General features: G+C 37.8%; 1 protein-coding gene across 1 annotated transcript; it reads right to left on the reverse strand.

Annotated features, from left to right (window-relative positions):
- Positions 1 to 25555, reverse strand: GK5 (glycerol kinase 5 (putative)). The gene is made up of 15 exons (XM_009890050.1): positions 25462 to 25555; positions 22313 to 22388; positions 21798 to 21891; positions 20714 to 20845; positions 19081 to 19156; positions 18370 to 18431; positions 18212 to 18285; positions 17817 to 17877; positions 16518 to 16644; positions 13195 to 13299; positions 9893 to 9978; positions 5866 to 5969; positions 4460 to 4519; positions 1469 to 1602; positions 1 to 149 (listed from the first exon to the last, which is right to left on the reverse strand). The coding sequence occupies exons 2-15, from the start codon at positions 22372 to 22374 to the stop codon at positions 13 to 15; spliced, it is 1314 nt and encodes a 437-aa protein (XP_009888352.1). The 5' UTR covers positions 22375 to 22388; positions 25462 to 25555; the 3' UTR covers positions 1 to 12.
- Positions 25556 to 26442: the final 887 nt, after the last annotated feature.

A 26442-nucleotide genomic window follows, 5' to 3' on the forward strand; every position in this document is an offset into this window, starting at 1 on the left:
AAATGCCAATTTCTAACAGTGCAGGGAGCGTTTCATTGCTTGTAGCCAGATATCCATAGCAGGTTTGTACTCCTCTGAGTCCTTCTGGGGCTCAAAAACTGCTTCTATTCGCCTTAGCTTCTTTAGTTGTTCTTTGTCAGTCCAAAATCCTATAAACAGAAAGTTCATTCTCAGGCTCAACTGCAAATATGTTATTTTTGAGTTGTTTTAATTTATTTCCAAGAGATCCAAAGCAGAAACACAGTGAGAAATCATGACAGCTTTTCTTTACTCAACCAACAACTTTCTCAGAGGGAAGCATAGTTTTAACATTGTGAAACTCCTTTCCAATAGCATCCACTTGTTTGGAATCCTGACAACAGCACATCTGCTTAACTGGGACAGTTTCCAAGGAACAGCTCTGGTACACTGAAGTTCCCTTTGGTTTCATCCACACTGTGCTTTCAGCTCCAGGTCCCTCTCAAAGAAGAAGGGCCACAGAAACAAAACCTTCACACTAGCTGCTTTCCTACTGTCTTAAAAATTGCCTAAATGGCAGTAAACAGCTGGTGTTACATATTCAGATTAATTTAGATTATGGAATTGTTCTTGTCTGTCAAGAGCGGCAACTTTCTTACAGCTTTAATTGCTGAATAAGTCTTACCTGACCATATAGTTTTTATCTTCCAGTTGTGTTATTTGAGTATCAACTCAATTTAATGAAGTTAATGGAACTATATTTTGTAGGTGGATATTAAGCAAGACCATTGACAGTTTGTAGTTTTAAGTCTGGTTAGTTATACACAACAATTTTGTGTGAGTAGAGCTGGATTATTTTTTTCCTGTTAATTATTTATTTTGTACTGCCGTTGTGTTTATTTCTGTGAAAATCTTAAAGAATAAAGGCTTGGTTCACAGATGACAGGACGCAGCTTCAGTCGGCATGCCACCGCTGCATGTCAGCGCGGCAGCTTCCTTGCCACGTGACCCATCCCCACCGAGCACCGCGCTCCGGGCAGTTTGAACATGGGAAGGGATGCAGCGTCAGGGTCAAGATGGGAGGCGGCAAGACAGGGTTCACCTCTTTCTCTGCCAGTAGTATATCCTTGTAAATGTAAATGAATCTTACAAACATACATGCTGATACTTTTCACACCAAACTTATTGTCGCTATTCATTTATGTAAAACTAAACAAACACGCAATGGCTCAGCAAATTGGGCCACTGTGTTAGAAATACAAATAAGGTCCTTGATTTATGTATGATATTATCATCTTTTTCTTTGGTCCATCAAATACAAGCACATGGGTACAAAGCACTATACAGAGAAACAAACACTACTTACCTTGGATTCCCACAAAAATGGCTACAGTTTGGAGTTTTTACAATTATTTGAAGTTATACACTATTTTTTTTCTGATTTTTTTTTCCTTATTTACAGACATGCATTACGAAGAGAAACCCAAAATCCCTTTAAACGTTTACATACCTGAAGCAAGGCCTGCTAGAAAAGCTGCACCAAGACTAGACATGTCTGCATTTGCAGGTTTTTCTATTTTCTTATTAATTAAATCTGAAGTCATCTGCATGACAAAACTATTATTACTGACACCTCCATCAGCTCTATAGGGAGAGGGGAAGAAAAGGTTAAAAAAAAAAAAAGTGTTTAGTTCAAATGCTTATTGCCAAAATTTCAGAAAACAATTTCTGGGGTTTCACACCTATGCATAAATCTTCCTGTCACTCATGCACAAATGCATTTCCATTGTATGGCCAAATTTAGACACCAGCACAAGGTGCCTAGAGAGAGGGAAAAAAAAAAAAAAAAAAAAAAGAATGCCTATAAACTGGGGGAGGAATGATAGACAGACGTTATCAAAATCTTTGAAGGCTCTGTCTTCCAAAAGTACACGTCATCCTGGTTGAAATGTTTGGGGTTATAACAGACCCTTTACATTGTTATCACCACAACATGAGAACAGCCAAATCCAGTACATTAAACAAACCCTTTCAAGTGTTCTCAGATCTGGAAAAGTACTTTTTTTATTACTAACAAAATCTTTGTACTACTTAGCTAAAATGCCTTCACAGTTGCTTCTTTTTATGAGGAAGACGTGAATGAGGCTTCCATCTATTTATTTTCCTAAATGCACCATATCAGAAACCCTTCTAATGGAAAAAATTAGAACTTAACAATGTTTATCTTTAATTATCCAAGAGCGATTACTAGTCGTGCAAAGTAATCACTCTTGCAAACACAAAATAACTATAACAAAAAGCAATCTTTGAATTGTCATAAATTGGTTCTTTATGCTGTTGGACTCCAATACCAGCCAGGTATGGAGCTGTGATTCTATCAAATGTGGTGCAGTAAAGACACCTACTATTTATTACTACAGAAAGTGTTGGGTAATAAAACTGAACAGTTGCTTAGAAACCTTCAATTCAAATATGCCAGCTGAAATCTTCTATACAACGTGATGCCTCAGAAAACTTTTGCATAAGTGTTTGTTTTGGCTGATTCTGAAAGTCAAATCAGGATACACTGTCCGATTGGTGATGTTACAGGGTTTTGCTTGTTTGTACATACAGTTAAGCAGGGCTACCACCTCTACCCTATGGCATAAAAACCTTTAACTGGCAAAGACACTTTCTTAATGCCAGTGACGTGCATTTTCCTTCTTCTCTAAAAATAAGACATCAATTTGATTCAAGTTAGAAGGGGAAAAAATAAAGAAAATTTCCAAATACTCAGTTTTATGTGTAGCTAAATTTTGCTGCTAGATACTTTGAAAATTCAATCTGTATAGTACATCTTTTAGCTCAAAGTTCCTACATGCTGTTTGACTGGGGTTGTGCAATTTCACAGAACAAGTAAATAGGTGACATTTCAGGAGTCCAGGGACCACCAGGATCATTCTTGTAAAGGCCACCGCAGACTGCTATAACATAGGATGTGAGGACTAAAACTGAGGGTTTCTTCTCTGTGCTTTCCCTGACGGTGTTGAGACAAGCAAAGAGAGGCAAATAAGAATGTAGAGGACTAATGCAAACAACAACTTTGTAGGAGCTTGTAGGAGCCAGAGGCCAGGAAGAAAGGAGGCATATGGGACAATAGCTAAAAAGGGAATGAACATATTCATGGGATAAAAACAACAATGAAAAAAAAAAAATCAAAGGTAATGGATAGATACTAAAGATGTGTAGACAAAAGGATGGGAGAGCAGTTTACAACCCTACTGAAAAAACATTCAGTGTATCTTCTAATGCTAATCCACAAGCTGAATTGCTAATGATCATAGTTAACTATTACACTCACTATATGAAACAGCAATTTTATATTAATGAATAAACCAGAACATGATCACACAATTTTAAAGTTTACATTACAATGTAAATGGGATCAGAATTCTAATGTTCTCTAGGCAGTGCTTCCACACTTCCCATTTTTCACTTTGACTTCACAAATTTTGGATGCAACTTTCTATGTAAATAGCTTCCTAAGGAATAAAAAATTTTAATACCTTTCCTCTTTTCCTCTTCATTAAAATCCCAAGCCTGGCTATTTCTTTATCTGTGCCTACTCTGTCCCAGTACGTGGTAGAAGACACACTTTTACCTCCCCCCACTTTGTACTTTCACTATTCTTCCACTACTGAAAAGTTTGATTTCTCGACTGTCTACATGCCTGCCAGTCTACCACTTCCTTTGCACGGGTATCAGGAAAAAAGCCACAGGAGGGACAGGAACCCTTGCCTCTCTCTTCTTGACCGTGGTATCATGGTGACCCCTGGCTGCCAGAAGTAGAAACTTTGGAGAGCTTTCTCAGTGTGAGAGGGCTTGAGGTCCTAAGACAACTACTGTGTCCAAACAAAGTATCTACTGAAACATACAATGTAGTTTTCCAGCAGCTCATAATTCAGCTACAGTTTTCCAAGACATTGTGAAAAGCGTATTCTAGGGATCAACAGTTACATCACCTAAATTTGATTTGCTTCTTCAAAGACTGAAGCAAAACAAATGTCTTAACAGTTGAATTGTAAAAATATTTTTCCTCTTTCCCTTAGAAATAGATCCAGTTTTAACTGATGTCTTCAAAAAATACTCAGTCCACAACAGACTCGGCACAAAAAATTTCAGTATTAAAGAATGATAATAAAGGGTAGAATGGCCTTTGTAGAAGGCATTGCTATATGCACTCTAGTGCTACCTGGAAACATGAATTTGCTTTTAAAAAGATAAATATTTAGAGCAATTCATTACTCACCTACTGACAGTCACCAATGTCAGTGGTTTAATTAATAACTGACCATTCTGTGGGTAGTCTCTACTGCCACTTTTAAAGTTACATTAACATTTGACTCGGTAGTCATCTATTTCTTAGCAGCAGAATTTTTACAGTAAGATAAAATGCCTAATAAAGTTCACACCTGCTTAAATCAAACTCCTATATATAAAATTTAAGTTACATGGAACTTACCGAATAGTTTGAAGAGGAATGCGTACCTTCTTCACAATGATATCATAAAGCTGTTTGTTTCTTTAAAAAAATATTTAGTTGAATTAAGCATTATATACTCCATAATGTGTTTCCAGTATCTACATAGTCAGAAAATACAAGGCAAAAAATGCCTCAGTTGTGTCAGAACAGCTGCAACACCTAACAAGTTTCCAAAACGCATAAATAAATAAAAGAAAAAAAGACTGAAACTGGTCTTTGTTATATATCATTACAAAGACACAAGTATGGCTAAATCACGGCGCATTCTATAGTAAGTCACTGTAGAAGGTACATTTATTCCCATCTGAAACTGGTAAGTGTCTACAGACAAGATGCAAATGTTGATGTAACAAGTGGTTTAGAGTGAGGAAAATAGGCTGACAGAGTGTCAGAGTTTATCCAGCTGTTCTTTAAAGAGAACCTCTGAAGGCTGTAAGTTTGACTTGTTCTGAAACCATTTCATTTAATGGGAGAAAATCTAAAGACAAAGGATCTCTACCCTTTCCTAGTTAGGTATTTGAATTGGATGACACTCTCAACATCCCTGTGTTCAAGAGACCCATGCTTCAGAGTTCAGGAATTACTGCATCTCACGTTTCTCTTACAGTGCAGAAAAATATGGGTTAGAAACAATTGTGGCAATTCAGAACGTTCCCATCCTCCAGACATCCTTTTTGCTTCTTGGCAGGTTACTATGCCCAAAGCAGAGCCGGTGACTAGATGGAAGGAATCATACCAGTGTTCCCTAGCCGGCCAGAGTGCAGTGTGGGCCAGGCTCAAACCATATCCAAATTCAGTTCAAGGCATGCTGGGTGGACTTGCAAGGCAGAACCAATCTGTTCCACAGCGAGCTACTGATACGGTATCATCAGTGGCTAGCAGTAACATCTTTAACCTTGACAGTTAGATCTGGAAGTTGTTGTCTATTTACATCTTTAAAGATGTTTAAGATACCTATTACTGTGTTTTATAAAAAACCAAAAATTCAAAGTTTAGCCAAAGAGCTAATACAAAACTTCAAGCTTCAGGAATACTTTAAACACAGCTGGAGTGGGCTACAACTTCTGACAAAACACCGTCAGAAGAGTAAAGACAAACTTTAAACAGAAAGCATTTTTAGAACATGCAGAAAACATGTAATTTAAGAATCCCTATATGGTTACTTAATAACAAAAACTCTGACCTAATAAATATACACCAGTTTATTTGTAAAGTGTTAAAGAAAAAAAAGGAATGCAACTAAAACTCCTTTTCAATGTAACAGTGATGGTAACACTAACACTATATTTTACAAATTGCAGAAGTCCATGTATCCATTTAACACTGCCGACCAAAATAAAAACCAACATAAGAAAATAGAAGCAAGATAATTAAGTAAGCAGTACCTGAAAGCTACAGATTCCAATATAGCTCGTACAAGATGATTTCTGGTAGTGGAAGGTTTCAGCCCCATGAAAGAGGCACATAAATATGGGTCATTCACAGAAACCTGCAGAAAAGATTTCACCATGAGTCCAGTGAATTGTATTTGTATTTGCTTTTGAGAAAGGAGTCAAATAGTAAGAAAAAAAATAACTTACGACAATTACAGGCAGCATAGTGAAAGAAGAAAATTGAAAACAGTATGTAAGAGGTATATAGTGTTATTTTAGCTAACTCAGTGAACACTTCAAACAGCTTCTTTCAATAGGAAAAAGTTTTAAGGGACTTCTTCCAAATCTGAAATACTAAATAACACTAATCTGTATGACTTCTCTTTAAAATACACATAGTGTACAGTACACTAAGCGTCTAGGACAGGGCACACTGATATTGCTGTTCTTTAGCAAGATTTCATATACACGCTTTTTTTTTTTAAGCATTCCTGAACTGGTGAAAGAAAGATGAATAGACTTTTAAAAGTAACACTGAAAAGGATAGTAATACTTTTTATTAGTTTATACTACAGCCTGTTTTCAGTGACACTCATAAACAGAGTCCAACTGAAATTCTAATGGATTGATGAATCTCTCCACCCTTCCACTGCTCTGATGAACTTTACCACAAAATACTAGTTTGCTCGTCCATACCCAGTTTGTGACAATGTTAAATCTTATTTTCACTGTAGACAGTAGTTTTTAAATTAAAACAATCCTTTCCAATTGTATTGTGCTAAATATCAATTATGACAACACTTACCAGAAGTTTGAATTTCATGCTTATAAAATATATACACACGTACTTACAGAGTAAATTAAGAAAATGCTAACATGCTAAAAAAAAATAATACATATGGATAGGTACATACAGCCAAAAGGAAAACAGGCATTTTGCGAAAGTTCCTAAATAGAAGCAACTTCTGCATTACAGTAAAAGAAAATATTATTTTTTTTCCACATAGAGGTACCCTTCCCATTCTAAGAATGGAACCACTTGTCCAGGCCAGTTGCATAATAAAGATCCATGGCTTCCAAGTTTACAGATTTTTATACACAAGATAATAAAGTAAAAAGCATAGACTCATATTGTACATAAGGGTGAGTATCTTGAAAGAACCAATCATTAAAAATAAAAAAGTAGCAGTGCAGATATATGCACACACCCCAATGAAGAGTCCTAAATTTTTGCTGTTAACCACAGCAAATTAAGCCTGGAAATCCCTGTTTCTAGCAGTAAGGAGTAAGAGGAAAAATGATTAATGCGCATATGGACTCAATTTCAAATACACTTTCACAATGATGCTCCTCTCAGTGTACTGCATCACAGCAATAGAATTCAGTAAGAAAGAAACTTGTTCTTATTGGCTCAGTATGGATGAGTAGAGAAACATTTTGCTCAGTGTAGGAAATGAACATACGGGATTCATAAGAACCCTCCCCAACCACTATTATTTTGAGGTCTAAGAAACATTACTATACAATCAACTTGTATTAGCATCTAGCCAGTGAAGCTAAGCAGACATGTTACAGTCCCAGCAGTGTTCAACTGTTCACGTCTCTTTTCATACCGTTTAATCCACTCAGTTTCTAAATTGATACAGATTCTGTTACCATGAGTCTACTAGCTAAGCAGGTTCCACTGAAATAAGCAAGGCTTTTAAAAGGCAAAGAAATTCACATTGGTGGATACTACTACTACTGGTAACTAGATATCACTGTTAGAGAAATCCATGCAGTTTTCTAAGTACAGCTTCTAAATTTGGGCTGGGAATATTAGAATTAGGGAGAGTTGTGTGTTTACCAAGAAGCTAGCCGGGGTTCCTTCTGGGGGCAGTGCCAAGAAAGCAAGGGGGAGAGAAACCCACAAAGCAAAACTAAAACCAACCAACCAAAAAAGAGGTTTGACCAACATCTCTAGAACTTGAATATTAATAGAATTAAAGGTTTAAAAAAAGATTCAGACTAACATTTGTATACCTCAGACTCCTGTCTGCAAATATTGAAATTTGGCATGGCTAACATTTGCTTATTCACAGCACAATTACTCACAGTAAATGCTAAATGGAAGCATCTCAGCATAATCAAGCTTTATACCCCTAAAAATAAATATAATTATTAGGTGGGCTGTTTGAGAGAAGGTAGCTGGGCTACCTGCAGAAGAAACAAAATTCTTCTTTGCCCTGTTCCATTAACATACAGCACTGACACAAAGGTAAGGTTAAAGATGTTAAGTTTCTTTAGAAAAAACATTAGTCCTGGGAATGATCAAATCAAGCTGGGTAGACCAACAAAAATCAAAATAAAATCACTTTTGGACCAACACAGATTGATGAGCTGTCAAAAACATTCCACGTAGCTCTAAAATGTACATACTCAAAACTAAAAATTACTATCTAAGACTTCTAAGAGAAAAGAGAAGGTGATGATTTTTGAGGAAAAAAAACCCAGAAAACTGTTTTCATCTAAATGGCTTTTCTTTGTTCGGGTAACACAGCAACTTTTGAACACCTGACAGGTTCAAACATCATATGTCTATACATCAAAGAACCAGGTGATGGCAGACATTATTCAACACCCACAGCACAGCAACAGTTTTCCCTTAATTTTGCCTGGTCCATCCGTCCAATACAGTTTACAATGCCAATATTCCAAATGACAATTTGGAGACCAGGGCTACACCACAGACTTTCTCCTGGACAACAACACTGATTAGAAAAACAAAGTTTTGTAGAGACGTGGTTATTTTCATATTGACAAACCCACAATGTACAAAGAGCTATGCTGCTGAAAGTGCTGTTAGTCAGATTATCTCATATTGCTTAGGAAAGTGGCATAACTAGATGAAAAAAATGTTGGGGCTCTGCACAGTCCCTAAGCTAGCAATGGCTACATTAGCAAAGCCTGTTTATTTTCATGCTATATGAAGGTTTGTCTAAGAGCTCTGACTTGCAGCTCTGTCATATTTTGTGGTGACAAATTATAAACTATTACTAGCAACTGTCAAAGTCATACTGGAAGCAACTGCTTTGTAGCTGAATAGGCAGTATGTCAGTGCCCCAGCTATCCCAATTTGTCATTTAATGTAATGCATTAACTGGAATTCCCATCAATTCCAATCTAGACTAATATGCTAGACTGAACTGCAGTATCAATATCACCCTTGTTGCCGCCTCAGCACAGGGACAGTAACTCACATCTGTAATGAAACTCAAGAGTTATCATGAATCAGAGGTGGAAACAACGGGCATGAGGATACATAAGTCTCTAGCATAAATGGAAAGCAAGTAGAAAGAACTCAGAGCTTGTGACCCAGAGGAGATCAAGTAATTGCAGGAAGCTCCTCAAAGAGAGGGGAAGGTAAAAGCAAGCTACAGGGAAATGAAGGGGACTAAAGTGGAGAACAAATGCCAAGAACTCCTTACTATACAGGCTGTGCTCAGTAACAAGGCTCAAACCCTACTTTAAAGGGGAAAAATCTAACTCGGATTAAAATCTGCGTATCAAAGAAGTGTCTAAATATTACTATCTTTGCTTTTTGTAACACTAGGACTTGCAACCTTGCTCATATTTAAGTACGATTAAGTATTCTGATGAACTACAACCTACATCTTGAAAAAAGGCAGAATAAAATTAATTATATTAGAACCGTGCTTTGCATGTGGCAGAAAAGCTATGGGATCAGTTTCTGTTTCTGCAGGCAGTGCCTGAGCTACTGTGGGCAAGCCATTCAGTTTATCTGTCCCCCAGGGCTTCTGCAAAATGGAAGTAACTTTCCTGTTTTGTAGGGTTTTTCTCATGGGGCATGGTGGTGTTTAAGCATTCTCATGTGACAGAGATCTTCATACGTTGTGGTAAGGTACAGAGAATAAGAACCCGAGTAGTACAGAGTAAATACTGTGATAAGATGAAAACTACTACATTTAAACATGTAAAAGTTAAAATTTTAACTGTGTTATTAAAAATAAATTCTCAGTTATATTAATAATAATTTTACCTGAAAACCTGGAACAAAACAAACGCCTTGAGAATCAACAATACTCCGTGCCATTTTTTCTGTTTCATCTACATTGGTGAAAAGATCTGTAAAGATGCATAAGTCATATGCTTTTATTATTTACTTCAATTTCTTCATATATTACTAAAAGACAAAAATCTAGAGTTAGACCATTTCCTTTTGTAATATTCTCAAAACATATGTTCCAAGGGAAACCATCAATCCTCCTGTATTTCATGTCCATCAGTCACATTAAAAAAAAATCCTATTCAGCCGAAGACTAAATTTAACAGATATAAGAGTATCCTTTTATGCTATAGCTTTTTAACCTCCACATCCTGTAACAGGTCATTTGCTTTCCACATAGACATAAATGGGGATTAAGAAAGCTAACAATGGCACCCTAAGTATGCTAAAAGCCTAGATTTGCAAAAAAAAAAAAAAAAAAAAAATCCCCCCTCCCCCCAAAGATGTTATTGTCAGCCCAAGCACCAAATGACTACAGAGATAGAATATGATGGGTATTAAGGACTATCAGCACCCTTAATGTTTTTACAAGTGACTGACACATAAATATAAATAGTGTAGGTCCTAATATCACTTCTTTGACAGACACTACTTTTATTCTTCATCTAGCCAGATGTCTCCTTTAGTAACTCTATAGACATCCCTCTTCAGCTTGTTCTCTACCCACCTGCAACTGCATGTGGTACAACATCCTTCTACTAACACCCATCTCCAGTTTTTACTAATAACGTCCTTATGTGGCCGCATAACATGTTTTTACAGAAGACTACAGGTCTCCTGTAAATGAATGCTCTTGCTTTTCTTTGTCTAAAAAGTATTTTTTCCTAAGATAAATTAGGTTAACCTAGCTCAATTTATCTTTTAAATATCCATCTTGGTAACTTACCAGGAGTTTCAACTTATCTTTGTAACCTTCATAAATTTGTTTGAAAGCTTTGGATTCTACTGTGCGCAGACTAATAAGCCTAAATTACATCTTTTCCTTCTTGTTGTATTTGCTGTTGCTGAACTATATATAGTACCTCTATGTCAGGACAGAAAATGAAAAAATTAAGTAAAATTGACTTCACCTTGAATTTCCCCATACTACTTTCTCAAAATTCTTAGAAGGGATCTGATTCCACCAAAAGAAGCCCATTAAACTAAGTTTGTCTTGTTGCAGAAACCATTTCCAAACCTTAGCCACTGTTACATGTTTCATCTTCATGCATGTTGACCATCACCACCCTTACTGAGGCCATTAGCTTACCTTGTGTTTTGGCCCAATTCCTTCTGTAGAGCAAAAGTTTTACCCTTCTCTTTATTTGTAAAGCTCATAAAAGTTTCTCAATTCTGTTTCTGTGCGATCTCATTTCCAGAAAATAAAGGTCTTGCTTATTAGAGAGCATGCCCATTTTTTTTTTTTTTATCTCCCTCTAAAACTTCTCCAATTTTTACCTGTGGTAGCAACTGTAGGTCATGTCTATTTCACTACTGGCCAGTTAAAAACCCTTTATACTATTGCTCTGCATATACCAATAACATCAATTTTGAGTATAGATAATTTCTATTGGGAGACCCCAGCTGGAGTACTGCGTCCAGCCCTGGGGCCCCCAGAGTAAGAAGGATGTGGACCTGTTGGAGCAGGTCCAGAGGATGGCCATGAAGATGATCAAAGGGCTGGAGCACCTCTCCTATGAGGACAGGCTGAGAGAGTTGGGCTTGTTCAGCTTGGAGAAGAGAAGGGTCTGGGGAGACCATATAGCAGCCTTCCAGTACCCTGAAGGGGGCCTACAAGAAAGACAGGGAGGGACTCTTTATCAGGGGGTGTAGCGATAGGATGAGGGTTAATGATTTAGGATGAGGGGTGACGGTTTTAAATTAAAAGAGGGTAGATTTAGATTAGATATTAGGAAGAAACTCTTTACTGTCAGGGTGGTGAGACACTGGCACAGGTTGCCCAGAGAAGTTGTGGCTGCCCCATCCCTGGAAGTGTCCAAGGCCAGGCTGGATGGGGCTTTGAGCAACCTGGTTTAGTGGGAAGTGTCCCTGCCCATTGCAGGGGGATTGGAACTATATGATATTTAAGGTTCCTTCCAACTCTAACCATTCTATGATTCTATGAGAAGTATCCATTTCAAGCATGGAATTTGACGCAGTAAGCTTATATGTGCACCACTGATACTTGTATCTGCAGCACTTAACTGTGTATTGAATTAATTTCCTCAAAAGACTGGTGGCTGTTATTCTCTAGACTCAGTCAAACGTTGAGTGAAGATGAACCCCTGAGAACCAATCAAGTCATACTTAATCCTTATGGGCACATGCATGAGCATGTATATGCACATATGCACCAGAAATTGACAAATTCAAGAAATGTGGAATTTTGTGGTGAGCTACGCTTCAGGAAAACCTTTCCCAGACAACCTGAAGTTTGAGATACTAATTTCTTTTTTGCACCCTAGTAAAGATGTACTGAATTTTGAAGTAATCCAAGTGAATAGTTTATTCGAACACTCAGAAAAGTTGTCCTATAAACAATCAGTAGTTTTGAACATCAACTACTATAGAGCTGGTATTTTTCTTAGTCTTTTATTAACCTGGAATGCAAATCTTTTTATTACCTAATAGTCACAGCCAAAAGGCACATTACTTCTATGTGAAGCAACACGCACAAAAACGCTATTTTTAAAAATAAAGTTCTTCACATTATTTTCATATAAGTCAAACCTGTCATTAATTCTGAGATGTACAGCTTGAGATCTCAAAAGCATTACAGCAACTGTTTGCAGAATATTGCATTTACAATCATGCTACCTAGACTTAATGGGTAGTGAATTTCTGTGCTTCTCCTCAATTGAAAATTCAAGTCCAAATACCCTAAAAAAGCACACATCTAACTTTAGACAGGTGTTCTTTACACCATTTTTATTCGTCTGAATACCAGGTTAAAAAAAAAAAAACAACCAAAAGAAGGCATCAGGAAGTTTGCCATGCTCAAGAGAAAGCAAGTGAAGAGTAAAATGTTTCAGGAAAATAAAAGCCTACATAGGCAGGAGGGTCTGAGAGGCAGAGTCTGATGAGGAGATGATTGTGCAAACTGAACTGCCTGCAGCAAACGCACACAGCAGAGAACATACAAATGAGACTGTGCATTTTTCCACTGACTAAAACATGTAGGCTAGTTTTTTCAATCATGGATAATAAAACTAAGCTTAATAACTTAACTAAAACCTCATAAAGCAGTTTCTTAAGTAGTAATATTTTACCCTCTACAAAATTAAAGAACTACTTACTTATATCCTGAGCCCATCTTATGGCAGTGCCGATGTCTGACATACAGCCTTCAGTTAAGTAAACAACTTCTTCTCCAATCTTCCAACCAATCAGTGGATACAGACCTTAATTATTTTCCATGAAACAAAACAAAATACTAGTTAAATTAAATGTTTCCCAAAAAACACATATAAACACCCCCTACAATAAACCCCACAAAAAAAAAAAGCAGTTTCTATTCAATTCCTTAGCAGAATGCAAGCTAAAAAAAATGTTACTGATAGAGTTTAAACATATTGATTAAAAATTTAGTGATGGAATTACAAGAAACTCGAACAATAGTTCGTTAAACCCAAGTTAAGCTAAAAAAAATTTACTATCAAATCACAAAAAACCCTCCTCTTTAAGCTAAAGAGAATAGTTATCTGCACTTAATTCTTTTTTTAAATAAGAGATTGTATATACTTAAAAAATTATCAACGTTTTCCTATTTGTTTTCAATCTATCTAATTTTCCCCAATGGTTTCTAAAAATTCAGAATTTACTTCCCCAAAACATAAAACACAAAGGTTGGGATTTCAGATGGGAAGCACAAATACTAAAACAGACATATTCACAAAAAAAAAGGCAACACAAACTTAGAACGCAGAACATAAAAGTGATATGCTTTTTTATTCCTTTTTCAATATGCAATGCTTCCTCATATAGAAAGCAAAAAAAAGAAACCAAGTTTCACAGTTTGTCCATCCTTGTCCCCAACAAAGGCTACTGTCAGTTAACCACAGCATTTTACCTGTATGTTTGCCTAATATAAACAACAAAAGAAACATCCAAACTCACCAAAAATATTTGGTGACATACTTTTTCTGTAACTACAAAAGATTAACACTTCCATGGTTTACATGATGAGATTTGCAGGAAGTTACGATTTCTAGAGTTTTGGCTTTGCAGTGACTCAAAAAAACCATTCAATGACTTTAACATTTTTTTTCCTTATCTCTCAGAAGGCAGAAATACATAGGGCAAACACTGTTAGTTTATTTGAAACTACAGTATAGCATCTTTCAAAGAGCTCTCTGCTTGAGTATACTATTACATTAGAAATAAATAGCCGATAGTGAGGATAAAGCTGACAATTTGCTCTCCTCTTTGCCCCCCTTGGATATGTTGAAACCTTAACAAAGAAAAGAGAGACATACTACTTAAAACTGTCAGTGTGAACACAAAGACCTTCTCGTTTGATACCTGTATTAGTAAGTACATAGCACAGAAGTCCTGCAGAGTACTGCTTTTAATGCTGAAGCAGAAAACTTCATTATCTAGCTGAAGAGTAGATGTTCTTCAGCACTGCAGCTCGACAAATGTTTTTTTCAGGTCACTTGATAAGAACCAAAGTATTCAGCAGCCACTGCAATAAAAACTTCACCCAACCCAAGTACCGTAACTGTTGGAGTGAAGAAAGCACTCATTTTATGGGACCCTGCTCAGGACTCGGAGATCACAGGTAATGCAACAAAGGTAAATGGGTCCCAATAACTACAGAACCTGAGAAGCATCAGAAGGATCTAGGGATTCTCTCTACTTTCTCAAGGTGACTTTGCTGATATACAGCTGTCTCTCACAGAATCATCACCAGTTTGCTTGCCTGTGTCCAAAAGCGTGGCATGGTAGTCCTAGTGCAATTGCAGAAACTTGGTTAGTGCTGGAGGCACTGGTGCAAACAAGGGAAAACAATTAGCAGTACCTCAGATCCTTGATGCAGGTCTCCCTTACATCCTTTATTTTCTACCAAAGGTGAAGCTGCAAAGCAGCAAGACCAAACAATCCATTGAGTCAGAAGTCCTAGAGAAGGACAGCTAATGAGGGACAAAGAAGCCCATCAGGTGCCTTCCTAAAGATGCTCATACCAGAAACTCTAGTAGTGTAAAATAACCTACCACTAGGGAATGCATCAACATGACATTTGACATTACCATAGTTCCTAAGAACTATCAGACAGAGAGGTAGATTTAAAATCTATACAACATGTTTCCATCATTGAATTGTAAGAAGTGCTGTTCTTGAAGGAACTTTTTTTTTTTTTAAACTGTCATATATCTACTAAATGTAGATCAGAAACTAGAACAGCAGCTAATGAATAGCTTGCACAAGGATGCTTGGGATTCATCTTGCAGTCTTAAACACATAAGTCAACTTTAAAGATTGAACACTTTACATTTCATGCAAAGGGCACTGAGAAAGCTAGGTACCTAACCTGTCCTACTAACCGTACCACACGACAGCCAAAGAACATAAGGAAAATAATTTTAACATAAGTAACAGCCTAAAGCAGTAAAAGTTTCACAGCACTGCCTGGAAGATTTCAACTCCTATCAGATCACAATAGCCATATATTTTCTTAAAAAAACAAAAAAAAAACCCACAAAAACCCCCAGAAAATGGAAAAATCTTACAGCATGTTTTTGCTATTACATTTCCACAGACTGCATACATCTGCTTTCTTAAGTAAGAGTATCATCATCATGACATCATTAATTAGCCTAAAAAGCATTTGCATTCATAGGGAATTCAGTGTCCGTGCTATTCAGTTCTGACACATCTCCTGTATTTGCCAAGGCCCTTCCAGACTTCAGTGGGAAAAAGTCTGCTTAGCATACTGCTTGTCCTCCCTCCTCAGCCCCACCCCTCCCATTTTAAATTGTAGGCTTCCTGAAATTAGTAACTCTACAAAAATAAGACAGACAGAGAGACTGTGCAGGCAAATTTACTTCTGTTGCTCTCTTGACAAATAGCCATCTATGACAAATAAACAAGCTGGACAGACCACAAATGTTCAGAACGACATAAACACTAGAAACATATTGGGGAGCCTATTTCTAGTATTTTAAAAGAAAACTAATTGCTAATCCTGCATTATCTCACTGCAGGTACTTCAAAGCATAAGGGCTCAAGAGGAGGAACTTACAGTGATCCACTGGAACATTTTGATGTGAGAAGCCAGAGGACCAATCCCCTTTTTCTCCATTCCTGTACTGTATAATACTGCTATCAAGAAGAACAGGTGAAGAAAAAAAAAAAAAAAAGGAGGGATGCAGGTAGCAGACATAATTACTAGTGATGACACTTAAATTCTCTTCTTGAGAAGCATATTTCAGAATAACGAACATCTACATTTCTAATTAAAAATTTCCAGCCTTCTGTTCTGAAAACACTTTCAAGCTGTTTATTCTACAGCTAAAGACAGAAGGAAAAGCATAACCCTGTTTTATCCCTTTTTGCACCTCATCATTAACAGCTGCCAAGTAACGTGAAATACTCTAAACCCAAAATTTGACTATCTTACCTCTCCGTGATGCAAAGAGATGCTCTCCAGTATTCACATTCCAGAAACCACCTGTTCCCATGGTCAGTTTAACATCTCCTGGGTGAAAGCAGCATTCTCCAAACATAGCTGACTGCTGGTCAGCGACCTTCAGTACCAACAAAACCAATATAAGTTAGCTACCAACTACCAACCTGCAATGCTGCTGGATTTTAAAATACCATTGCAAATGCTTCAGAGTTCTGAATACAAATAATGACTTAGAAGGGAATTGAGCATTAAGAGAGGACTCATATACAATTTCTTAAGTATTTGCAGGCCATTCCAACACTCAGGCTTATCACTAAAATCAAATTATACCAGATTTGGACACAACGTGAAGTTCTCTAGTATTACTTACAACACTGAAAAATACGTTATGGAAACAAAAGGAATATTTTATGGTTTAGTATTTGACAAGGATAAGCAGGGCATTTGCAATCCCAGGGAGTAGAACAGAGTAGGTTGGCTTGAATTCCTCTTCCCCAGATACAAAGTTGAAGTTTTGAGGTCTCACCTTCCTTTTTCTCTGCTACCTGCCCTGTACCAAGTTATTCCATGTTCAATTTTTCAACAATGATGATTGTTCTTAAATGCATTTACTTATGCTTGTGCCTTGGTAAAGCAGTAAATTTACAGATAAATTTAGTGTACAATTCTTTAAAAATAGCTGGAGAAATTCACGTTAGCTAGATGACATTTTTTCCATTTATCTCAATTCAAGCAGTTTTTTCTGCAAGTCATCACTTTACAAAAATAATGGGGTTTTCTTATCCAAATTCTAACCACTGAGGCAAGAACATGTTATTCTCCATTTATTTTTACCAAAAAAAAAAAAAAAAGAAATAAAAGGTACTGCAACTGGATCTGTTAACAAATACTCTCACATTTCTGTAGAGTCTTACTGAAGTCAAGCCAGGATGGACCCCACTGCACAACCTTCTATCTGGCTTAAAATCAGTTGTTGCATATAGAGACATTACCAGAGCTTCAAGCAGAACACAGCTCTGTTAAGTCCTATATTCAGTGCTTAATCATTTTGTCATCTACCCTTAATGGACCTCGACCTCCAGAAATCCCTTCCCGTTCCTCTCTCCTCCTTTCCCCCTAAGGTTGTAAACTGAGCTTTTGGAGAAAAATTTAACAAGCAATTCTACTGTAGTTAAGTCGTAGAGAAAGAATAGAGAATACTTACTGAAGAAGCAAGTATTATATCAAAGCTAGATAAAAAGAATACAGGTACAACTATAAAGATTTAAGTAAGACAACATTTTCACTCACCACTGCCATTATTGGAATAGGTACCCCAAAAATTTCAGAGTCAGCTGATCCGAAGTTGAAGCTTAAAACAAATGTTATGGAACAACATCACAACACTAAATTGACCTTTCTGTTAAAATGAAATCTAGATATGCAAGGCCTGGGTCTGCATCACATATGAAAGGTAATGCTACCGATTTATTTTAAAGAAAGCATTAAAACTATCACTTTAAGAAACACTGATAGTGAAAATAAAGTTTTGGATGTAGTGTTAAAAAAGCACATCTGCATACAAAAAAAAAAATTTGTTGTGCATTTATATATTACTTTGTCTGTGCAGATCACGTAGTATTTTTGTAAAGGCAATTAATTTAATAGGTATTATCATATGCTTTTAAATATTCCTTCATAGTTACCTTGTGTCTTTCACTGGAGGATAAATAGACATTGGAATGGAAAGTAAGTTACACAAAGTGGGGTTCCAACATTTCTGAAATAATATGGGAAAAGTAAAAATGTCAGCAACTCTCTTAGAAGCACAACAGCAACAACATTTTTTGAGAAAAGCACATACCGTAAAGGGTTCAAAAACGCCGGTAGCACTGGCATTTGAGTAATCTGTAGCATACACAGAACCTAAAAAACAGAACAAAGCAAGATTTTAGATACATACTTTTTCTTTAAACAACTTAGTGATTCCCATGAAATATAAACCAAGTGTCTATAAGCAAAGTCATAAATAACACAATGAGCACAGAAACCACACAAACTTCATCTGCTATAACGTGCATATATTAATTACCGTATTTCACCCTCATGAAACTGGCTAGGAGAGAGTCAGTACCTTTGACAACATGCACCACACTGACTGAATCACTGTCTACAATAATCTATCCAATTGCTTGTGCATTATCCCTCAGGACAGAAACTTGTAATTCTTCCCCATTTGTAAAAATTCTTTGTTTTTCTTTTACAGGTACTTTTCTCCAATCCAGGCCAATTACTTTTGGTAGTCCTTTTGAAATTTTAAATGCTTAAAAGGTTGATTATACTGAATAATTATTTCCCTTTCTGACTACCCTTTCAGGTAGGCCCAAAGAATACTTAATTCAGAAGTTACTTTTTTTTAAACACTTAATATATTACAATATTCATAAATTATTAAAAAAAGCACAAATTTTAAAAAAAAGTATTTGAATTCTAGGATATATCATGACAGTCATGAACATCATTACTTTGATTCCAGTATGCTTTATTAATATTTAAGAGGAACTGTAACATTCACCTTTAGTCAATCTATACAGCAACCACGTGTCAACTGTTCCAAAGCAGCAGTTATTTTTTTTGGCAGCTTCTTCAGCCTGGGAACAAATGTATGTACAAAAAACAGTATTTACAACTGGGTACAATAAAGAGGAACGTAGTTCCTGATTCCTTTTCTCATTTTCTTCATGGTTAATGACAATGTCCCCAGAAAATAAGTCTCCGATTGCCGATACTTCTTCAAAAAAGGGCAAGTCGGCTATATAAGTAACATTATCCTACAGTTCATGCTCCTATCGGAGAATAAGCAGTTTCTTACAATTTCTGCTAAAGAAAGAGCTGCAATTAATCTACAGCGGTGGCATCAGAGCCTTAAAAAGGGAAACTTTATAGTCATAATTATAACAGTGGTGAACAAAGAAAGAGTCCTGCGTACTGCCCTTAAATAAAAAGTTAACAGAAACAGAAGAAATAAGTGTATTTTACAATATTTGCTTGAGAACAGTAAAGGCAGAACCATTGTTTTCTGGTCTATGCCATCTGTAAAGAGTTCAAAATGTTATTTTCTTTGGAATTTTTTTCCCCTTTAAAATGGGAAAATCAGGTTTCATCTAATTTCTACTAACTGATCTGTGTACATATACAGAATTCAGAAGCAGCACATACGAACTAACTGACTCAAAATATGACTGAATACATTATTCTCTATAATTAAGAGCCAAGAATTTTTGAACTTCTTGGTTTGATAGTCACATATTCTAATAATCAGTGGCTGACAAAATGTGGGAGAACATTCATCTTGCACTGAAAACTCAGCAGCTGCATAACCTTCAATTCTATAATCCTCCAAATCCCCACCTCACAGTTTCAACAGGTCCAACCAAAACATGCCAGTAAAAAATTATACTTGACCTTCTCAATAGTTAGTTTTGTGACAGAGAATACCAGACAAAACAAGAGATTTTGGGGTTTCTTTACACAGGGTAGAAAATTGATGATAACCATTTTCTTAAAAAATAATTTGAAAATTAACATAAAAAATTACTAAATTTATAAATACAATAGGAAGAAACAAGGAAAATTATAAGGATTAGAGCAAAGAATACAGCAACAAATACCTCAGTGCTCGTTAGTGCATTAGATTATTCCAGGACAACTTATTTTACACGTATTTTCCAATTTACACTACAAGCAAATGCAAAATAAATTACAGAGTTTGGTTGTTCAGTATGATATTATTTGTGAAACTGTAAACACTGGAACAATGCAGACTGGAAGGATAAGAGTGCTAGTTCACAATAAATGCAATTGTCATGCGAAAGTGCAAACAACTTTAAAACAAAGTACAATTCCTAACTGTGTAGTTATATGAAGTGAAATAAGGTGATTTAACTATGTTACCGATGCACGAAGAAAACTTTACACTACTACACATTTCCAAAATAAGAGGAAAAAGTTGTATAATCATGAGTAGATATTTAGGTAGAAAGGCTTTAAACATTGACACAGATAAAAGTTCTTTTGTTCTGGTTCTTCTGAGGAAAAGAATTAGCAAAACAAAACTGAAGAGTTTTTTTCAAAACTGAAGAACCAAACTAAGTCACTAGCCATTATTACGTCTTAAGAAAGCTATTATTTTTCCCTTTCCAGCTTACCTCATGTATGTTTTTAAAAACCCATGACAACTTCATAGAAGTTTGTTGTGTAGAAAAAGTAAGAAAACTTGGTGCCAAATATCGATCATTCCCAGTCAAGAAATGAAGCACTGTAAAAATAACATGAACTACCTGTTTCAAAAGAAAACAGTTACTTAATTTTTAATCTCTCCCTTTAAAGGTTTCTGACCAATTATCTTTAAAGGATGACAACACAAATGAAAGCTGCTGACATGAGATTAGACTTAGAAAGCTAAAATTCTGTTAAAGAATCCTTACATAGGATTTCAGCAGATAGCCTTTCCACAACAAATACCCCAGGAAGGAGCAGCTGCACTAAGCAAGTCTGTTTTACTGATGTCTGCTGGCACACTGACAGACGAACTGCATTACGAACACAGGTCACCTATACGAGAACAATGCACGATGTGGTTGACAGTGTTATGTACTTCCAGTGAAAGTTCTCCTACAGTACGCAGGCTCAATCATATTCTACTAGACTAACCGCAATTTAATCATTAGTCAAGTTTTCATTCACAAAAGAAATCAGCAGCAAACCCAAGAATTTAGCTTCTTATTGTGAGTGTGCTAGTCAGTTTCCACTGAGGGGAAAAGTACCTTCAGTTTTTCCACTTAGAACAAATCTTTCTCTTCTAAAGGAATGAAGCAGAAGCCATGAGCCACATAAAATGTACCTTCTACAGATAATCTGAGCAAAGAGCACATTAAAAAAACCCCAGCAAACAAAAACCCCAAACCACTGCCAACCAAGAACTACCTACATCCAAAAATTATGCTCTAGCAGTGTTAACATGGAACATTTAATACAACAAAGAGACTAAAAAGTAACAAAACAAGTGCTAGGCCTACAGATATCTTTTCCCATAATTAATTACCTTCAGGCTATCAGTACTGAGTTTTTTCTTGGTACTATCTTCTATGCTAATCTTGCTCAGTTAAATGTTGTTGTCATATTAATGTGTTAACAGGACACTTGCAGTTATTTCATATATTGCTCTTACTCTTCATAAAAATGAAACAGTTCTAATATGTCCAAGCAGTATGTAGCTCAGCACAGTTTTACCTTCAGCAGAAGGGACTTATTCCAGGAATTCACAAGTTCCGCACTTCTTAAGTCTTGCCAACTTATGAAATTATGAAACGGTTTCCCTGTCCTCCTGAAAAACAGTATTTGAACGCCGCCATTTGACACTACAGAATATACACTGCCCAACAAATTCAACATCATTCACTATTTCCAATCAGGACACTTAACACTAGGTCAATTCCCAAAACAAGTCCATGTCCTCCTGGTGGATTTGATGTAGTAATAGGCACACAGACATTTTGAGCATGAGACTTCTCACCAGATTTAAAAAATAACTATTTATTCACCTCTTCCAAAGTACTAAGAACAAAACAAAAAGGACATACACTTATAAACCGTTCTGCACTGCTCTAAGGTGTGGCTGTGCAAACACAAGAGAACATGAGAGACTGACATTTGCAGCTTTCGGGTTGTGACTTGGCATTTCTAGAGTCTGCCCCCATCCAGTCTATGAATACAAATTAATTTTAAACAACACACAACATACATACTTGTGCCATGTAATGAAAGTTGCTCTCTGCGTTGAGATGCCAAGACCAGCGATTTGCCTCATGTGAAGTCCCGCAGCTAAAAATCAAAACCAAACCACACCAAAAAAAAGCATTTATTTGAAGAAACAAACAAAAATACAACTTTTCCAATATAACTATAAAACCTATTGAATATTTAGGGAATTAGTACTTTAAAAGAATATAAATCTCTACAGGCTGGCCAACTAAGTGGCTAGCACAGTGAAATATCGCAGAACTCTGAATCAGACAACTGATTTCAAAGCAGGTAAATAAACCTATGTATTTTACAAAAGCAGCTATGGCACACTGACCCTTTCCACTTTCTGAAAGGCTTTAACATCAACAATCCCAGAGACAGGCAGGCAGGTTACATACGCCTATATAACCAATTAAAATGTGCATTTCACATGGAAGACTGTGAATGAAAGCACAAACAGAAGTATCTTTACAAAGTTACGGAAAGAAATTCCCTAAGGAAACAAAACTAGATTGATTCTGTAGGCAGTACAGAGATTAATGTCAATATGCAATGATGTTTTATGTCACCTTGATAATGACATGTCTCACCTTGAATACTATATTCCTTAAGCAATCTTTCAAAATTCATAAGAACAAATTTGCCTAAACCACGTATCACTGAATGCAATGTATACCTCAAATTCAGAAGCATAAAAATGTACATTTGGGTATACACCAATTTTGCTGTTAAACTTCACCTTCAAATAACTGTTACAGAATGCTTTTTCTAATATTTAATTATTTACAGTTATACATATGTCCACAGCAATTTTCAAAGCAGCTCTGTTCAGCTTCCCAAGTACTGCCACGCATGCTTCCACAAGCAAAATTTTGGGGGAAAAAAACCATACATTGAGAAATTCCACTTAAATGACAGCCTATTTATTTTGTACAAAGTACTGCTACTCTGAAGGGCTCTCAATCCCGCTACCTGAACAAATCACAGGTTAAGTAGGTCCTGCTCATGTACATGTTCTTATGTTAACTTTCATGTGCAAAGTTACTCATTTGCACAAGCGTATGCTACAGACCCTACAACCGACAGCCTCTGAGTGACAATTACAGAAGGGGTTTCATAAAGAGCACGCCTTGCTCCGCCGACCTCTACACGTGCTTCCACACCTTCCCTTATACTGGCCCGTGCACTCATGCAGGCAGTGGTATCCAGGCCCTCAATCAGCCAAAAATTAAATCAATGCTTTCGCAAGGCTACCTGCTCCAACTGCCTGCACAAGTGCTGCTGGCAGGGGGAGTGTATGGGAGGAGGAGGACCTGGGAGCGGGTGGCTTGAGAATGGCAGTATTTCTTTTTCAGAGGCAGCTGGGTCTAAACTGAAGGCAAAGCCATACCAGTCGTACTGCAGCTCACTACAGATTAGTGGTGTTACTCCTCCCCATCTCCACAACCTGTGTGCTCCCACCACTTTCCCTGTGTCAACTATCACACTCTCCAGACTCCTACATGAGTACAGCTAACATCCACTAAAGAGGAAAACAACACAGAAGATAAACACAGGTATTTTTCAGCTAAGTGGTCTCCTGGAAGGGTTGAATCAGTACCAGAGTGAGAGAGAGGGGTGGCACCATTCAGCCAGATATGGTTTTCACTTTTAGGCAGTACCAAACTACATCAGCTCATCCACATGTGCACAGACTCACATGTTGTAGCTCCACAAGCCTTGTAAATTGAAGTGCTCCCATGCCTTCCTTCTGCTTTCAGAAAGTCATTCCTGCCCCTGGCACCACACCCTCTCTCACGCTGGCACAAATATTCGTGAAGCTCTGCTGGCATAAACAACTGCACAGTGACTTGACTCGGGAAACTGCTCTGGACTCGAAACAACCCTGTAAAAAGGAGGGTGGGACTGCTGCTTTTGACAGCAGCATGGGCTTATACTCATTTACATTACACAACCACTTAGAAACAACTTGCCGACAGTGCACACAGCTTGGCCACAAGAAAAGCTTCCCCTTTTAAAACTAGCTGAAAAATCTTGCTTCCTGGTTCGCCCCACAGAATAGGAGTGGTCTAGTAAGGTCTTTAGGGGTTGAGGCGGCATTGCTATTCTTGTGACAGTAGTTTTGGCTGCTGAGAAAACAAACCAAGAGCCCAAAATAATCAGCTGCAGCTTACACCTGGTAATGGTTACTTCCCCTGTCCCCTAGGCTGCCTTCCAAAGGCAGAGACAAGGGCAGTTTTGGCTTGAGCCAGGCTTGGGGGCAGAGCAACACGTGGAGACCAGACTGCAAGAGGAGCTGAACAGGAGGAACTTGAGGCACTGAGTGAGAGAGTATGATGCACGCACACATGACAAGGAGGCCGGGGGCACTGGGAGAAAGCCAGCTGGGGCGCAGTTGACAGGGCCATGGCATCAGTGGGGCACAGAAGGTGATCCACGCTGGATCGCAGAATGCCAGAGCTAGTATAATGGGAAAGCTGTGGGAGTTGCAGAGAGTAAGCACACAGCTAGAGCAGCATCCAGAAAAGAGGGGAAGAAAAAGCATCAGAAGTTCAGCAGAAAAGGGAGTTGTATATGTTTTAGTGCATGGAATACTAGGAAATTTTAGGCTGAAGGACAAATAGAAAAGAACAATAATACAGAAATTGGACAGCAAGAACTGTCTGTAGTTTGAATGGGGAAAGTGGGAATATCAGGTTGTAATCGACTGAGCACAACTATGCAGCACACTGCCTTCATCCTCTCATAGACTCACATCCACACACACAAAGCAGCAGCGGAATAGTGGGGAAATAGAAGAGGAAACAAGCCTACTCTGTTTGTACACAGAGGCATCTGGAGGAAGGAAGACAGACACTGGGGAAGGATACATATACAAAAAGCTGGAGCAACGAGGCGCTGTCACCGACATGTAAATCAAGTATGCACGCTGCTTCTGGTCCTACTTCAATCCTAATCTGGCCCCACAGAAGAAAAAGAAGTAATTAAAGGTTCTATTTTACTTAATGATTGAATAGGTGTATGCTGTAGACCTGTGCTCGATGATGAATTTTCAGTACTTTTTTTTTAAATAAATAAAACCAGCCTTGTTATCTAATTAACTAACTTTACTAATTTTGATGTGTAATTAATTACCTTCTCAAGCCATTACCTTGTACAGCATCTTTTATTACACCAACAAACTGACTCCACAGCACTTCAGGATCTAGTTCAACCCAGCCAGGACGAGGATAAAGCGATTCCACCTGTTCACGGAAGATACACAGCATTGTTACGATCACTAGTTCACAGAAACCAGCATTCTTATGAAAGCTTGTGCAAGCACATTTAGGTTTGCCTTTTTTTGTTGTTGTTTTTTTGTTCTTAATTTTCTGAATCTACTGCAACAGACAAAACAGTGTTTGTCGCTTTTAAAACGCGGTTGGAAGCGGGTGTGTGATCTCTAGAAGACTTCCTCAGGTCAGAGAGAATAAAGAAGCCCAAACCCCCAGGAACAGGGGGAACCCATAAGCCCCTTTGGGGAGTCCAAACTGGAACCCGGGTTTCTCAGAGAGCCTTCTGGCTTTGCTGCTAAGCTCAGATGCGGGTGCCTCTGAGCAGCTCAGCAGCCGTGCAGCACATCGGGCCAGGGCACAGCCACCGGCCGGGCTTCCCGCCAGAAGGTCAACCCCACCGAGAACACCCTCTTCCATCTCTGAAAACCCACGCAGATCCATGCAGCTTCCCCTCGCTGCGATCTTTTCATTGCAACAGCTAAGAAAAAAAAAAAAAAACTTAATTCCTGAGATCCCCTTGATCCCAAAATCAAGAGCCACGCAAACTAAAAGCAGCCCGATATTCACGTTCCAAAGTTAACGCTTTCTTGCACAGCTCTGTTACGCACTGGGACGTGTGTAAATGCCAGTCCCACGGGAGCCCCCGCCGTGCCCTGCTCACAAAACCCGTTTTGTTCGGAGACGGATCAGTCGATAAGCGACTACAGCCGAGGCGGCAGGGAGAGGGGGCACACGCTGAGGCGAGAGGGGAGCGCAATGGCGGTACCCCGCGGGAACCGGCCGGGCCGGTGGTTTCCAGTCACCCAGCCTGGTCGGAGGGCCCCGGGAGTGTCCCCCCGACCCACCACTGGGAAGCG

The sequence above is a fragment of the Charadrius vociferus genome, unplaced genomic scaffold, assembly GCF_000708025.1.
Source record: "Charadrius vociferus isolate BGI_N301 unplaced genomic scaffold, ASM70802v2 scaffold650, whole genome shotgun sequence".
NCBI lineage: Eukaryota > Metazoa > Chordata > Aves > Charadriiformes > Charadriidae > Charadrius > Charadrius vociferus.

Bases quoted from the DNA above. Each gene is read 5' to 3' on its own strand.
- GK5 (XM_009890050.1), bottom strand. From the start codon at position 22,374: ATGAGGCAAATCGCTGGTCTTGGCATCTCAACGCAGAGAGCAACTTTC. The intron at 20,846-21,797 runs GTAAAACTGTGC...CTTTTGAAACAG, and splicing joins ATAAGTCCCTTCTGCTGAAG to GTAGTTCATGTTATTTTTAC. The intron at 9,979-13,194 runs GTAAGTAGTTCT...GCATCTTTACAG, and splicing joins AAGATGGGCTCAGGATATAA to ATCTTTTCACCAATGTAGAT.